General features: G+C 38.7%; 1 protein-coding gene across 1 annotated transcript in view; it reads left to right on the plus strand.

Moving 5' to 3' along the window:
- The window catches only part of LOC311204326 (DNA mismatch repair protein Msh3-like), a gene marked incomplete at its 5' end in the record, with an annotated part of 47,252 nt that overhangs the window by 25,078 nt on the left and 4,473 nt on the right, over positions 1 to 17,701 (plus strand). Inside the window, 2 exons of the mRNA XM_084280771.1 lie at positions 16,000 to 16,186; positions 16,390 to 16,519. Coding sequence (XP_084136897.1) covers positions 16,000 to 16,186; positions 16,390 to 16,519 — 317 coding nt within the window. The remainder of the gene's footprint in view (positions 1 to 15,999; positions 16,187 to 16,389; positions 16,520 to 17,701) is intronic.

Genomic DNA, 17,701 nt, shown 5'->3' on the forward strand with positions numbered 1-17,701 from the left:
TCATGTGTTGTAAGTAGGGTTTCCATGGAAATGGAGAGGTTGCTACTATGGTTATTCCTTTGGATCTGCCTAGTATTTATGTATGATAGCTTCTCTAAACTGGCTTTAAATACAGCATTATATTAAACATTTTTAAAGATGCAAAAGGAATTATATTGGTTACAGGTACGGTGAAAATAAAAGTGATTAATCTTCATTACTGGGTGTATACACACAGTAGAGTGCTAAGGCTGCTCTGAACATTTCACAGTAGTGTTGAGCATTCCATCCTAAAGAGGTATAATAGGAGAAAATCTTCTACTGCAAAATGTCCCTAAGCCCAGATGATATGCTGTTACAAGTCTGTGAATTGAAAATTTGGAGGGGTGGGGGTGAAAAGTATTCAGCTCGTGTTATTCACGTAAGTATCTTGAGTGCTCTGATAGACTCTCCCAAATCTCACCATGTTTTATGCTTAAAAATAGCCTTAAGTGTTTCCATTGATAGGATTTTGTTCCTAAACCTGAGAAGAGGGTGATAGTGGTTGTTAGTAAGCAAAAAGTTTGCATTACTGTTTGGTGGTCCGAGCTTCATAACATCAGACTAAAAAAACCACTGAAATATTCTTCATATTGCTGTATTTAAAGCTGTGTTTAGCGTAGTTTTGGAAAGATCAGTGCTCAATTTATATTGACTTTCAGTGTGATTTGAGTACTTAGTTCTCTGATGTTTGAAAATTCCTAATCAAGTTTCTCCGTTCAGTAAATGGGTTGAATTTCTGCTTCAAATTTGAACATTCAATTTGTTCTTCTACTACAGTTATTCAAACATGGAAATTAACATGTTTGTGTTTGTGTAGAAAGACAAAGCAAGTGTGGAGATGTACATATGGAGGAACTAATGAGAGAAATTCTGTTGACCTAATCATGTGGTCAGAAGAGATGATGTTTAGCTGCTGAAGAAATCTGACCTTTAAAAGAGGTCTCACTTAATTACTAATGCAGTTTCTTAGAGCTAGAAAAGTACCTGTAAGTCACCAGTAGCTTTTCATGAGGGTCAATTTTCAAAATCGAGAATAAGAATGCTAGAACAACTTCAAGGTAAAATGTGTTCAAATAAACAAGGTAATTAATAATTCAAATTACTGAGTGCCTTGTATTCAAGATTCTGACTCAATTTATTAAATCACAAGCTGCCATTAGAAAGAATACTGTGAAAGAGGCCAACTCCTACCAACTCTAGATGATGGTGAAGGGACAAAGAAGAATTTCCTTCCTAGAGCGCCTACCTGCCTGGCTCTCCCTGTGTGCTGAATTAAAAGCAGTTTCACTTATATTCAGTGATCAGATGCACAGTCACACTTTGGTGACATGCATCTTCCAAGGACATTTAACACCATCAGTCAAATTGGGCTTACTGTTGAAGGTGCAGCTTCAGTTGACTGAGCTAATACATTGCGTTGTGCTTCAGTTTGGAAATTGCCTCTTGCAGGTTACGTGCCACATGCTTAAACGTTGCAGGAATAAATAGAAGCATCAGTAAGATCCATGTAGATTATCCTTTTGTGCACTTTGTCTCTTCTGAAAGTTATCCTGCTGTCTACTGATTCTCAGCATGTCTTTAATCTTCATGATAGCAAAGAAATATAGAGTTTGAGTTGTCTATGGAGGTGTATTAAGAAGAGAGAGAGGTGGTGGAGGTTGGCAGTACAGGTTAGTGAGTGATAGTGGTGGGTTGCCTGGGTAAGCAGCAGTTTAATGCTTTTGCTTTATGTAAGACATGCAGTTGCCTGCACTTCCAGGCAGTTGTCTTGGTAGAGGCTCTGTGCATTGCGTGATCTGTATGAAGGTTTACAGAACTTTGTCCTACATTTTATCCTTGTAACAGATGATTTAAATGTATTTTTAACATGGAGGGCACTCCTTATTGCTAAATCTATAGCTAGGAGATACTCAGCTCAAATTCCCCTGTGTATCTGAAAATGCTGTGAAAACAGATGGTAGTTGTTCACCTCAGCTGGGGAGGAATGGTTTTGTTCTTCTGGCTTGTATTGAGTGTCTGTATACAGGGTCTTTCTTATAGACAAGGCCACAGTGGAATCCTGAATCCGTTCTTGGGCTTAAGTGACATAGCTGTGTCACTGGCTTGTCTGTCTGTCTTTGTATAATGATTTTGAACATGTGTAATAGTTGCTCATTCAACTAAAACTGGAGTGCAAAGATCTTCAGGCAGCTGATCTTTAACACGTCTGTTTGGCATAACAAAGTTGCAGAGCCATATAAATTAGGCCCTCTGACTTTGAGCTGTTGCCATCATACAGTAACTTGATGCTTCTGATCGATGCAGCAGAAGCTGTTTCCTGCTGAGGTACTTGTGTGTGTCCCTGGCTTGCACACAGCCTACTTGTGTTTGCAGATATGGAAACCAAGGGAAAGCATCAGGTTCAGGCTGAGCTTCTGAAAGGTGACTTTGAAGGCAGTCTTCAAACCTCTGCTCAGAGACCTACCTCATTGTCCTTCACACACAGGACACATTTGTGGTCTTTGCTTTCATAAGGAGAGAGGGGAGGCAGAGGAAAGGAAAGGATGTTTTTCTATATTGGTTGAGAACTGCCAGCCTCATTTAATACTGAAATAATGAGGCAAATTCATCCTCCTGGCTGCTGGCCTTAGTTGGGTCGTTTATTTCAAGTCCAGCATCCAAGATCCAGTTCCAGCCACATACCTCGGCCAGGAGTGGTGGTTCTGAGTTGATCAGGGGGTTGGTAAAGGGAAGGAGTTTTGATTGCTACAAGGAACAACAGTGCTATTGAGATTTGCCAACTGAAGATCAACTCCTGCTATTGAAAACTGCATTTCAGGCCCAACCCATGGTAAGCATCAGCTATGTCCTCACAGCTGTTAGATGTGGTGACAGAGTTCAGGGGCCTCTCTCACCTCATTGATCTTTTTCGAGTCTAAGAAATCATCTCTGAACAGGCAGGCTTTACCCTTGAAAAGACATCCCAGGTGGCTGCATTGCTTGGTTTGCCATTGCAGTGTCATTGAGCAAGACACAGCCAGTCAGTCACAGACCAGCACATCACTCCAGCCTGGATTTTTTATTCCAGTTGAGCCTTCTTGTGGCAGAGTGGCACTCTGTTTTAGAGGCATCCTAGTAGTTCCCACCTTCTTTCTCATCTATGAAAGAGAATAGGTGTAAGGAAACAAAGCTCTTTTTGTGTTCTCAGCTCTTTGAACAAAGTGACCGTGCATGTTTTCAGTCCTCTTCACAAGTCAGTCAGTCAGCTTCCATTGTGTGTTCCAGAGTAAAGAAGAAATGGCATTATTTGTATGTATGCCTGGCTTCACATGGTGACGCTGATGAGATTAAGTCTCTCTTTGTTAGTAGGAAGCTGCTTTAGAGGCCAAGACATTTCATCACCAAGTTCCTCAATGCATCGTGCTGTTCTGCCAGCTGGTGGCTGTACTTCCCTTACTGCTTGTCATTGCTTGCTCTGCTACTGCTCTGGTAGCACCTTTAACTGGTCCTGAAATGCACAAAGCTGACATGTGGGCCATTACACTTTACCTGTGAACACTGCATGCTTGCATGGGTAGTGAGAGCTGATGTTAGATCTAAAAAAGCAACATCTCAATGCTTGCTGATGTGACTTATTTCCATCATCCTGTGAGCAGAAAGACCTTTGTCAGTCACGTGCAATGGGATTCATGAAGATGGAAGAAAGAGCACTTATGTCATCCTGAAGTGACATTTCTTCTATGAGGTGCTACAGCCGTCATGGACTCTTCACCCATTTTATTTCTCAGCCTTGGTAGTTGGTGGCACAATGAGAATTTACTGGCCAGAGAGTAAGGGAAAGCTTCTGGCTGCACCTCTGTAGGCTCAAGCACAAATGCAGAATGTGTGGAGCTGTTGGCTTGTTCACATAATCCCTCCAAGGACTGCAGGTATCTCTGCTTCTGCAAGGTGTGTGAAGAGAAATCTTTTCCCATTGGTGTGCCCAGCTTTTGGGGATGAGAGGGTTGTTTTCCTTGTGCCAGAAAAATCTCACGTATTGTCAGTGGCATGATCATCAGCTGAAGCACACAAACATGAGATGCATAAGACTCAGGGGAGTGTAGATAATGTATTCTTTCTGTCAGGTCTTCTACTGTGCACAGCAGAGTGTGGCTATTCTCTGCCAAGGTGAGAAAACAAACTGGGATCAGCTTCTGACTGACACATTGTTCTCCCATGTAGGAGAAGTATGTTTATTCCACCTATAGTTGTATATTACAAGACAGAACTGTGACTAGTTGTAGTAATTTCTTACATATGATACAAAGGACCTTTAGAAACAACTGAATTTGTTTTGAAGCCCTTAATCCTTACCTTGTCTAGAAGATGAGATGATACTCTGGAAAGAAATGCTGTTAAAGCTGAGAAGATGGTGTAGATATGAAGGATTTCTTCAAAGTAAGCTAAAAAACCCAGGAAAATTCAGCCCTTATAAATCCACATTTCTTAAAAGGCTGTCCATCAAACATGCCATAATGCTTTCTTCTCTGTGTTTTATTCTGTCTGTTCTCTAAGTTTTGGACTTTCAAAAAGGTTGGGTCTCACAATAGATAAATTTTGTATGTTACCTCCCTAAGTACTTTAACAGCTATTTAATTCTGACAACTTGACAAACTCATTCTACAGTTTTGTCATGAGTGTGTGGAGCTGAAAGAAACTATTAGACAAACCTCACTATTTTCACTCTAGACAAGCTTTTAAAAAAATCTATAAAATGTACATATTTATGGCATCATTACAGATCTAATTACAATTAAAAACTGTGATGCAAAGCAAATACTGTGCATAAAACCAGCAAACATTTGGGCAGTCAGTTTTAGATGTTTGCATTTGTTTTTTTCTTTGCTTCACTGGACTGTCACTGTCTCAATAATTTTACAGATATTTAAATGGGGATGATTTACTTTTACACAGGTTAAAATGTTTCAAGGCTTAAGATTACCTTTTATAAGAAATCTTGAAAAAATCCGAAAGCACAGGATGGAGTGGTATGTGAAGCAGGAAAAAGAGAACGTTTCTGTTTGAGTGGAAATTGAGTGGAAGATGTTTCCCAGGTGCCTTTCACAATAAATTGAAATCTGAGGTAAATCACTTAAGAATAAAAACAAAGTAGTGCTTGTAAATATTAATGGAAATGAATTATGATTGAAATTATGAAGAATTTTTGCCACCAGCATTGATGTAGCTGCTGGTGGCAAAAATTCTTCCCAGCTTTTTCGAACTACACAAATAATGTTGCCCTTAATTTCATTCCAGTTTTACCAGTTGGTCAGTTGGAGGGAGGTGCACAGGAGCAGAGGGAAGATTTTTGTATTTAAAATAATAAGTAACAAGCTCCATTTTTTCAGAGCTCCACTGCAGAGATGGTGCTATTCGGACAGCAGTAGGCAAAAAGAACAGTTTGTAACCAGGATGCAGCTTGTTAGATTTTTATGCATTGCTTGGTTCACAGATGAGCTGTATTTGGATAGAGATTGTCCAGGAACACGCTTGCTTGAAAGTGGGTTAGAAGTGTTCTTCATTAGAAATCTCTTCCTACAGAGTGATTTCACTAAACACGATAAAGAAATGGACATCATCCACCCAAAGCTGCTCTGTGTGTTTCATCTTGATTGCTGAGGGAGCAGCACACTGATGACATTTTAAAATGGTTAGCAGACCACAGGAGATTTGGGGGGCTTTTATGTCTTACATGTGCCTTTCCTATCTTCTTGTTAGTCTTTTATTCTCTGGATGGAGTATGATGGTACTGTTTTTCACCCCTTGAGGGGGTCTGCATTAATTCTGTTTTGTAAGAAATCTTAACCAACATATCCTATAGTATATTCTATTATGCACTAGAGATTACATAATCATGACTTTTTTTTTTTAAATCTATGGAAAAGCCTTTTCCTGAAATCACTACATCACTACCATTTACAGGTTTCTGCGTCTTTCTCAGAATTGTTGTGCTGCCCACAGCCTCCAGAATCAGTCAGAATCATTGGGCTGGACTGAGACAGGTTTTGAGCATTCACATATTTAGCATAATAAATTCTTGTCCTTTCTGGTAAACTCCTCAGTAATTTGCCAGAATAGCTTATAGTGTCTGGCATATCACATGCAGTCTTTATTGTTCTTAACTCAAAAGACTAGTTTCTAAACTAAAAAATTCCTTGCTTCCATATATTGCTTTATTGATTTACTTGAGGCTTATAGGGTGGGATTACGAAGATTAGTCTTCCTGTCTGTCCTAGAAATATCAGTTAAATCACAAAACTTGGCATTGAAATTCAGCTAGTCAGTTTCTTCATACCTTTACCATAAAAATCTAGGCTATGAAATTCAAGTCTTGAGGTGACAGCAGTGTTGGGCATCCTATGTAATGCAGAAATCACCGTGAGACTGAGTGCTGAATAGAAACTGTGGAGGGGTTTATCTCAGCAGAGTAACTTGTCTGTGTCTTGCCGGGTTTTCTCTAGAACTGTGGTGGTGGTTGTGTTGGCTTTTTTTTTTTTTTAGTTTATTTTTAGTTTTTTTTATGCCTGAAAATAATCATTTAAATTTAAAGTCATGCAAAAACTAGATTCTCTCAATTTGCCTGTGTAGTTAGATTCTTAAAGGCTAGAAAATTAAAAAGTAAAGGTACCTTTTCATGTTTATTACATATGTGTGTATCTGTATATGTATAGCAGTGCTTACTGGTTTTGTCATACACACTAATTTATCTATTGTGCAGGAAGCAGGGAACTGTTATTACAATGCAGTTGCATACGTGTAATTATATGCTAAACAAGCATTGTTCCTATTGCTCTGGAAAGCAACAATGACAGTCAGACAAACAGAACTTGTTAGTTGTCAAGAACCCAGAAGTAACTTCCAGAAATGTTACTGCTTTGTGGCAGAGTAATTTATTTTGTTTGTTTCTTGCTTAATTGTGTTTGTGTTTATTGCCAGGATAACAAAAATTACTTAGGCCTTTCATTTATATTTACAGTGTTGTAATGATGCCTCTGGGGTAGATTATGCCCACCTTTCAAGGGGAAAAAAAGGTGGTGTAATAATATTCATTGAACCTGTTTTCTGTCACATGGAGATGTTCTTTTTGAAAAAGACAATAATATGTAAAAGTTGTAGTGAGTGTTCAAATAAGTTGAACATTATTTGCTGTGTTTTTTTCTAAAAATGTGTGTTGGACATATCACAGTACATCTGAACTGTATTTCTGACAGTGTTAAGTAGCTCAGTAGAAATACATTAAGCTGTGCTGTACATATATTTGTAGATAATTTAGCTTCATGTCTGGTCATTTCATAGTAACATAAATCTCCAATGTTAGGATTATATTTCATATACATGTAATAATATTTAACAAAACAGTCTTTGGCTTATGTAACTTTCATTTGATAAAATTATTAATAAAAACACCTGTTTTGTTGGCAGCATTTTAAATCAGGCTTGAAAATCCATTTAAGTTAATAAAAGACAGTTATTTAAACATAAAGTGAGATTTATAAAACAACTTCTGTTGCTTATTGCAGTATTACTGATAGGGATTGAAAGGCTTTCCCTGTGATAGTATTGTGTGGGCAAGGGGGAGGGGGGACAAACAAAAATTTGACTGTGAAGCTGACCAGCTCTCTTAACAGTCAAGTTGAAACTCTGACACTGAACAGTGGTATTTATCTTTCTAAAACTCTCCCCTGATATGATTTAACCTAGTCACAATTCGAATTGGATTTTCCATAGCGTCCACAGGTTTAAAGGGGAAAAGTTCACTTGCACTGAATACTTCAGCTGTTGTCCCTAGTCTGTTACTATAGTTTCTGCCTTTTAATCCCCCCTTGGCCTCAATCCTTCAGCTACATATGCACATTAACTTAATTACCTCGAGTTCCCTCCCTGGAATCCAAGAGTAGCAAGTGTAAACCTGTGCATATTTTAGGGATGAGTTTTTCTTTGTCTCCATTTTTTCAGCTTCTTTGGGCTAATATTGTCAGCTCACAAGTGAACACCCTAATTTGGATATCTCTGCTTGTAATTTAACCTTCAGCAAAATGATTGTACTCTTAATCTGTTCTTTCCCTTGTGACCATCAACAACATTTATACAGTGTTAATGGTTTCCTGTAGGAAAATTGGGGTAAACTTGTTTGGAGCTTCAGTTGCTTAATGCAGCTTTCATAAACTTCTCCACCTTGCACTGGCCTTCTGCTGTGCTCTCTGTCAGTGCTGGCAGATCTGTCCCTCAGGAGACACTGCAGTAGGGAAACCTCAGTTTGGTGCCTCTGTACAGGAACAAGTCACACCTTTCTCACTCAGGGCAAGAAAAAGAAATGCTTAGTTCTGTGTTTGAGTAAATGTAAAAGCTGATGGACCTGTGGAAAGCAGTCCATTGATGTGTTTGGCATGTTTGAGCGTGGAATTTAAGCTATTGCATCCTCCTCCTGCTACCAGACTCCCTGTTCCTCTGAGGGCTTGACTCTTGTGCCTTGAGAGCCAGCTCCTGTAAGGTTGTGTGTAATGTGGGATGGACAAAGTGAACTCACTCAAGCAAGTCCAGTTTTAAAAATACAATGGAAAGATTTAGAATTAAGCAGAAATCTGCCAGATTAACTGTGTGTAATTTATGTTCCTTAGGTGACAGGTATTTTTAAGGAGTTCTCTTATTATTGAGGGTATCATTGCTGAATTTTGGAGAATAACTTTCTTGGGTGTTCTTCACTAATTAATGTAACGTAAGCTTTTGGAAGGAAGCTTACAAGGACAAGTAGTGATAGCACAAAGGGTAATGGTTTTAAACTAAAACAGAGTAGATTTAGATTAGATAGAAGTAAGAAATCCTTCCCTGTGAGCCTGAGCCTGGCGCAGGCTGCCCAGAGAAGCTGTGGCTGCCCCTGGATCCCTGGCAGGGTTCAAGGCCAGGCTGGATGGGGCTTTGGGCACCCTGGGTTACTGGAGGGTGTCCTTACACATAGCAGGGGATTAGAAATAAATGTGTTTTGAGGTCCCTTCCAACCCAAACCAGTCTGATGCTGTGATTCTAAGAACAACTGAATTTCTATTGCCTTGTAAAGCATTAGAAATGAGAGGATATTAGTAACTTCTTCTCATTCAGTGACTGTACTGACTAGAGCAGCATTGTGTCTTTTGAACTCAGTCCCACCTGAGTCCCATTCAGTCTGTTGAGGTGAATTCAGCTTTCAAATTATTAAATGCAATCCAGGGATGTTTTTCTGTCCTCCGGTTTTCAGCAAGTAAAGCAATGCAGTTCACATCTTGAAAGCCAGTCCTGTTAGATACATCTCTTTTAACATTCTGGGGTGCTTGCCTGTGCAGCATGCCTCTGTTGGCCAGGTCTATAAGGTAATGAGGATTTAAGTGATTACTTGTGTTGACTATTCCAATTAGCTAGTGATATGGGGGACAAAGGAAAAGGTTACAAAATGCTATGAAACTGAGTATTAAAATGACTTTGGACTTACTTTTCTTTCCAGGATAGTACAAAGTGTGTATCCCTAGTGATCTTAGGCTTTCACTAATTTGTCAGAGACTGAGAATACCATGTGTCTATAATAACTTACAAAATAAAAATGTATTTCATATTAAATGTATAATGTGTTCTGTCAGGCTTTTCAACAACTGTTCTAAATAAGGTAACATCTTCTGATTTCCTACATTGCCATCCACGCAACTTTGCACACATTTGCTTCTTAGAAGTTGTCCATGAATAATACAAAAATAAAAACTCCTGATAACAATGATTAGGATAAGGAGGTTTTTTTATAATTTTAAATTCTGTAATCACAGCTCTGTAAATTACTGTTCTTAATTGTCAGGTTTTAGTTTGAATCAGTAAGAGGTTCATGGAAATGAAGTGAATGATTTACCAGTACCCTGTGGGGGAGTGTGAAGCATTAGTTTCTTGCCAGTGAACAGTTAGAAATTTGCAGATGCTGTCTTCTAAAGAATTACTTGATAAATTTTCATTGTATGTGGCAAGTAGCCAGAAGTTAGGATATCCAAGTTGGGCTACTTTTATACTAAACACTGTTAAGTTCTGGTTAGCAGTTGGAGTCTTTCTAAAATACTCAGGGTTTCAAATTTCTTTTGTGGGCAAAACTGAACAATTGTTCTGGTTAAAGGTGTTTGGGATTCTTGGTACCACAGTAGGAGAGGACACAGAGTAGTCAGCCTGCCAATCCTCTGATTCAGATGCCTGTTTTCATTTTCTTGGCAGACCTGTTTGCAAACTTACTTTTAATTTCTAACCAGTGAAGTCTCAGTAAGTGTTGTTTGCTAGGTGCCTAGCAGAAAGTCAATAACCTGGTTCAGTGGCAGAGGATTTATCTTACTGTTGTGTTCCTCTGTTCATGTCAGGACCAGTAACAAGTGTTTCTGTTCTCATGAACATCATCTTCAGATAGTGCTCCCACTTTCACAGGCATTTGTTTTCTGCAGACACTTCAGCTGGTTAGAGTGTCTTCTGCAAAAGATGAAAGGATACAAGCAGTGTTCATGAGATCTTCAAAAAAAAATGAAAAGTAGTAACTGTAGGGTGTTAATGTTGTAGAGAACTAGAGAAGGAATAGGATAACCTCTAAGGCAAGACCCCATCTAATCCTAGAATCATAGACTGGTCTGGGTTGGAAGGGACCCCAAGGATCATAGAGCTCCAACCCCCCTGCCACAGGCAGGGCCACCAACCTCCAGGCCTGGAGCTACACAAGGTTGTCCTTTCTTCTGCAAGCTACTTATTTTAATAATTCCTGTTCAAATACAGTCAACTTTGAAATTATATTTTGAAGGGGTTTTTTTGTAAATTCGTCTTAAGGATTTATTTTATTTGTTTTTCTCAATGTTCTTGAATCACAGGAGTTTCTCTCTTGGTGTTGAGAGAGTGCTATTCTACACTTTACATTTAAGATATTCTCAGAGAAAAGAGTAATTTTAATGTTAATTGTTCTGGTTGAATAAATAATTTAACTTTGAGTGCATCCTGAGATGAAGCCTGGCTTCAGTTCTGATCCCAGGGAAGGTAAACCATAGCTGGAAACCAGAATACTTTCACCTGAAAATGACAGAGGCACTGTGTAGAGATTCTATACCAATCAGGTTTATTCTTCTGCAATAGGCACTAGGTTTCTTTTCTCCAGTAAGTATTTTAGATAAACTTTTGAAGTCAAATGCATATTTCTACATCTCATTTAAGTTTATTTTTCAGCTTTAAGTATTTTATAGTTAATAAATAGTATCAGGATTTTGTCAATGGTATGTAAATAAGGCTTTAGGAACGGGTTTGCAGTCTTGTTTTCTGGGATTTATTCAGTGCTATGTAGTTGCTTTTTGTTACCATTGGGAGCTCTTGGGCTGTGTGGTCGTTTTCACAAGCACTGTGAGGGATTTGTCCCAACAGAAACGAATAATATGATACCTGAGGTCCATGCAGTGCTCTTAATTTTATAATCAACCCCACCAATAGCATGTTAGATAACTTCTTCTGAAAGGCAGCATGGAAAAAAAACTTAACTGGAAGTGTCTGGATTTCAGATTAATTTTTCTGCTAGGGAATTCCTCCCACCCCACCCCCTCACATCCCCCCCCCAGCCCCCTCCTTCTCTCACCCTGGGGCAGTCTCAGTTTGAAGCTACAAGTCATCACGTTCACCCCTGGACTGCTGCACAGGGGAGCTGCAGTTCTCTGGGAGCCTTCTCTGCTCTGCTCCAAAATAAGGTTTTGTGTTATTCTGTTGGTTTGTGCCACTGGTAGTCATCAAGCCTGCAAGTCTTCCCTGTCTCCAGGACACTTTGGTTTTTTAAGAGCAGGATGCTGTGAGAAGGAGCTACAGGAAGGCCTCCATGGCCTCAATTTACATTTTCTCCTTCTAAACAGCTCTTTAGGGGTGACTCTCAAAGCCCTCAGATGTTTCTAGCTGATCAAAAGCTTGAGAGCACCAGACTTGGAGGTGACTTTCAGGGCCACGCAGTTCAGGGATATTAGTTCCTGCCTGTTGAGTGCAGGTCTAAATGGATACTAACTGCATAAAAATTCTTCAGCTGCAAGGAAAAAAGGTACAAAGTTACTATTTCATTCTAGTGACATCATAGCTTGTATCATTAAAAAGATTCCTTACATCTCCAGAGCCTCCTTGAACAAAATATCACTGGATAACTTCCTAGAATGATGAACACTGGCATTGGAGAAGGTCAGTACTATGTGCAGGCACTGACTCAGGAGAGCAGATTAGAAAAAGCACCCTTTGAATGCTGCAAGTGTAGGATGTGGAAATCTGTGTCTTTCTCTCTAAGGGGTCACATGCAGGTTAAGCATGTTGTACTAGCTGGTTTGTATAAAGCTGGCTGGTGCTGCTGCATATCATCTAACTTATCCCACCAAAATTAATTTTTGGAAACATTGCTTCCCTGTTGTTTTCTCTGAGTTTATAGACAAGAATCTTTACCACTTGAAACCTAGCAATGAAAAGAGATAATGCTTCCTCCCTTTTTTTTTTCCTGTTACATAATAGATGTGTTGAACATTGTAAGAAGAAGAGCTTTTAATTTTATGAAATTTGGTTGGCTGTCAAAGAGACATTATAAAAAGTGGTTTCTAGCCAAATTGCATTTGCTGAGGAGTGATGAATCTCTTGCCAGCACTAAAGAGGCACTCTCCACATTGGATATCTGCACACTTGTCATGGGCAGAATGCAGTAATTTTTCTGAACGTAGACAGTAGAAATTCCATAGCAGAAATTGAAGTTTTCGTATTAACTGTCACTGCTTCCAGCAGCTGGTGTGCTGACAAATAGAGCAGAGGTGGTGGGGCTGGGTGGTATTGTTCCTGCTCTGATGGTTTGCTGTTGTGATTGCCTTACTCTCTTGTAAACTTCATTTTCCTGTACATGTTTGTGTTTTGTTGGTTTGTTGGTTTTTCTTTTGGGTGGAGGGGGGGTGTTCAGTTAAGAGAAGGAAGAAAATAAATATTATGCAGTGCATAACATGACTGCATCACTCAGGGATGACTCATACCTCTTCTCATATCCCACTGTATTGTCACCAGACATATTGTTAGGGTGAATGCAGTATTAAAATGTAATCAAATAGTTATTTTTGTGTACATATAAAAGTCAGAAAAATATCTGACCCCATTGGAGGCAGGGTGCCAGCAAAAGTGAGGCTTGGAGACTTCATTTAGGACCCTATGTAAAACAAATGAAAAAAGGCAGACAAACAAGATGATTTAAGGGGTGACAGCTTTAAGGCTCAGTATCTATAACATTTCTCTTTGCATTTTTACCCTAAAAGTTCATTGGGATAGCACCCAGGTATTAACTGTAAATTAGCTGCTAACAGTGGTAAATCATCTTCATTCTATTGAACATCAGGAGAAAGTTTAATGTTTTGACGTATAAAAACATTTAAGAGGCAAGCTACATTTAAATGTAAATTGAAAGCGACTGAATCCCACTGTAGTGGGATTTATAGTGGCTGTTTTAAACCTGAAGAAATGTTTAAGCAATAGGTGTTTTGTATCAAAAACTTCATTAGATCAGGAATAACACACAGTTGGAGCAATGCCTTGCTGCATATTAACTGTTAGTTTGATAAATGCAGACGTCCACATTAAAATATTTATTCTTACTTTTTTTGGATAAAATTATTGACGAGATATATTTGAAAAACAAGTGTGATTCTTCCTTCTAGTGTCAAGGGCACAGGCAGAAAGAACAATTTTATCCATTTTCAAAGGAAGATATTTCAGAGGTTTTATATCATTGAGAAACATACTGTTTTGTTTTTTTTTTTAAATCTGTAGATGAGCCTGAGTTGGATTTGAATGTTTCAAGATGCTGAAAAGAAATCTTCTTTTGCAGCTGTTGTTAAGAACAAGAGAACGATAATACTAATTTCTGTTTGTATCTTGAGCATTTAGTGAGGAAGTTCTGAAAATTATTTTCCTGAATGCAGATAAGATGCAAAATGGCTAAATGATTTTGAGGGCTCTATGGATCTGATGCAATCCAAGAGAAAAATAGAAATGAGAACTCTGAGTGTAATCATGCTAAGTTCAGAAAAGACAGCCTGTTAGATGTTCTCTCTGTAATGAAAAGCCAAATAAAAATTACATTGTAATAATGCTAGGGTTGTAAATGAAGTTGAAGTTGCCCATTATGGAGCCAGAGACTGTTTGGACATGAAAAGTATTTGCTGTTCTGGTAAATTTATTTGTAGTTAATAGTGATAAGCATAGTAATGTTGGAGTATACCTACTACTCGTGCAATCTTAAGTGCATACTCAGTGAAGTGCTGTTTGCTTGTTGTATGGTAATGCCCTGCCCATCTCCAACCAAGATCAGTTCGTCACAAGATTCACATGTCATGGAGTTACACATGACACCATACAAAATTTCCAGGGCAGGAACCAGAGGACCTACAGAAATCATAATTTTAATGTGTCCAGCCTATTTGTAGCCAGTTACTCTTGGCAATCAGAGATCCCCATAAAATTATGAGTATCTTGTTAGTGCTTCTGTAGGCAACAGAAGCGATTACATTAGAGAGATGCAGCAAAAGATTGAGAAAAAAAGGCTGTCTTGGGATTCTCTTTAAAGGTTTTGATTGGCTTTAAATACTGTTGTGGCCAGCTGTTATATTTGAAAATGTGATATGTTAAGCCCAAGAGTCAGCTTTCCTTAAATCAATGAGGTTTGTATGTAACTATACTGTTGGCTGATGAGAGCGAACAAATCCGTTCTTGCAGCTGCACTCCGTGGGTTGCTCATGATAACCTATCTCAGAAGTGGTATTGTAATGTGGTTAATGTAATTGAAAAGCATATGTGGGAAAAGGAAATTCTTTCTGCCAGTTAGAAAGCGTATTAATTGAATAGGTTAGGAAAGCTGCAGAAGAGAAGAACAGGGTGGATTACCAGTCGGTTTCTGAGGTGAAAACTGTTTCATGATTTGAGATAGAATCTGACTTGAAATGGTGCTAAAAGACCTGTATGAAACGTGAAGGAATTTGTGTGTCTGAGTTTGCATGTGGATGTGTACAGAGCGTAAGAGAAGCTCACCTGCTTGGAGACCATTAAGTTCAGGGACATTTGTGGAAAAGGATGAGGAGAGAAATGTTTCTCTTAAACATGTTTAAACATGATAGTGAGATTGTGTACCTGTGTAAGTAGGGGAAATCATTGTTATATTGTTACAGCCTGAAGAAACTAGCTTCTGTATCTGTTTGGATGCTTAAATACCCGGTCACCTTGAGTGTCCACTTTATCACTACATGGAGATTCTAATATCTGACACTTTCAGGTCTTGTAGGCATTTATAAAACATGCAAATTACATGGTCACACTAAACCAAAGAAGTAAAATTTGTTTTCACTGCTACATTTGCTGTTACCGTTCTAGTGAGCTGAATGGTATGAATTCCCAGGGTCCTTTTTAGGAGAACAGGCTGCCTGCTACTGTTTGTGAAGGTAGAAGAATTGCATGATAAGAAATACCCCCTTGTCTACCTCATCTTTTTCCTCTAATTCCTATAGTTGACATGTTATGCTGAGATTCCTGTCTACAGATTTACCTTGGGACTTAGATTACTGATGGCCCAGAAAAATTCTCTGCTGTTCCTACAGTCTGACATTCCCCAGAGGCCCATAGGGTCAGTATAGTCTTGGAGAATGCAGGCAAGCCTTTATTAATGGTACATGAATATTTTATTAATGGTACATGGATAGATCTTTCACTCTTTTAGAGTAACCTCACATCTGCAGCATGTACTCTTGCAGCTTTTTTTCCTAAGCAGTAGCTTGTTCTGGAAGGTGAATGTTCTGCCTTAGTTTTACTGCTCTGCTTGGATCAGCAACATGACATTTATAATAAAATGGTTTCATTATAAGAAGGTTTTTTTTTTTTTTCCCCCAACATTATCTGGCATTTATTTGAAGTTAATAAATTGATCTGTTTTGAATCTCAATGCAGAATGGGTGCAGCAGACAACATTTACAAAGGTCGAAGTACTTTTATGGAAGAACTGACAGATACTGCTGAGATAATAAGAAAAGCAACTTCAAGATCACTAGTAATTTTGGATGAATTGGGAAGAGGAACTAGCACACATGATGGAATTGCTATTGCTTATGCTACACTGGAACATTTCATTAGAGTTGTAAGTGTTTGATCTGACATGTGGTTGTGAATGCTTTTTCAGCCTGTACCATGTTAGGCTGAACTGGACATGATGCCTGTTTCCTTGTAGAAATGTAGCATGTCTAGACTCAGAGCAAAGGGGCATGGATAGAGGATACCAGTGTTGTGTTTTATAACTGTTTTAAGCCAAACCTTCTTACATGCCTTACCTCATTGTTGTAGGTGGAGTCACTGACACTGTTTGTCACTCACTATCCTTCGGTTTGTGAGCTAGAGAAGATGTATCCAGACAAAGTTGGTAATTACCACATGGCTTTCTTGGTGAATGAGGAGGAAAGTGCTGAACAAAAAGGTACAGTATAAATCCATCTGAGGTTTTCACACAACAGGTGTAGGCAGAAACTGTAGAAGTGTAATTTAAACCTCAACATGAAAGTTACATGTTCAAATTCACTAGAATATCAGCCTATACAGAAATTTTGGAGGGCTTGAAAACTGTACAACCATTTCTCTTTCACATTTAATACAAGAATCAGTAACCTGGGTCAGATAAAAGAGTCACACAGCTTGGTAACTCACAGTAGATGAATACAAAGGATTAGGGAGGAGGGATTAGGGATCAAATGTGTGTTAACTCTTTCTCTAGAAGATCTCACTGTCTGCAAACATTTGCTCTTTTGGGGGCTTCAAGAGCTAGATGGTTTTCTGATTTTTATTATTTTCAACAAGGTTGTCTAGTTTCTCTGTGTGTGCATGTGTACTTTTGGCATCTTCATCCTATTGTGTAAGCAGTTTTCACTGCATTGTGTGAAGAACAACTTCCTCTTGTTTGTTTTGAAACTCTTTTGAAACAACATGTAGCTTCACCTGGTGGTCCCAGTTCTTTGAATTGGAAGAGGCAGAGGAATAATCTTTGTTCTTCCTGTCTGTGCCATGCCTAATTTTGTAGATTGCTGATCATAATTGCATCCAGTTCTGCTCTTGCCAGGCAGAAGAGTTGCAGCATTTATGCTTGTCACTGTTGCTCTGAATTAGTATTTTCAGTAAAGTTTGTCAGCTCTCTGCTTAGCCCTTTTCCTTGTTTGACAAGTACCTTGAGCCTCTCTAACTGCAGTGATGATCACCCTTCATGGTGAGAACTGACTGTTACTGTAAGTTTCCTATCTTTTAACCGATTATATACAAATGCAAAGGCATTCCTTTTAGATTATGGCTGCTTAGTTTTCAGAGGAGCACTTGATGCAGGGCTCTTGTCAAATACCTTTCGAAAATTCACACAGGGTTTATCCACTACATGTGTCTTACTCACATGGCATCCAAACTTAGAACAGATTTGTGATGTAGGAATTCCCTCCATACCTTTGCTTTTTTTTCTTTTTCTTGATGTATCAGGTTTAATCAGGTGCTTGACAATTCTGCTTGTATTCTGGTTTTCCTGCTTTGCCTGAATTCTTCTTAGGAATATTTAAGAATTGATATGAGCATCAGCATGTCCTTTGCTCACAAAGTTCATTAACTGGAGTGTTGATCTTTG

Source organism: Gallinula chloropus (genome assembly GCF_964237585.1).
Source record: "Gallinula chloropus genome assembly, contig: HAP1_SCAFFOLD_197, whole genome shotgun sequence".
NCBI lineage: Eukaryota > Metazoa > Chordata > Aves > Gruiformes > Rallidae > Gallinula > Gallinula chloropus.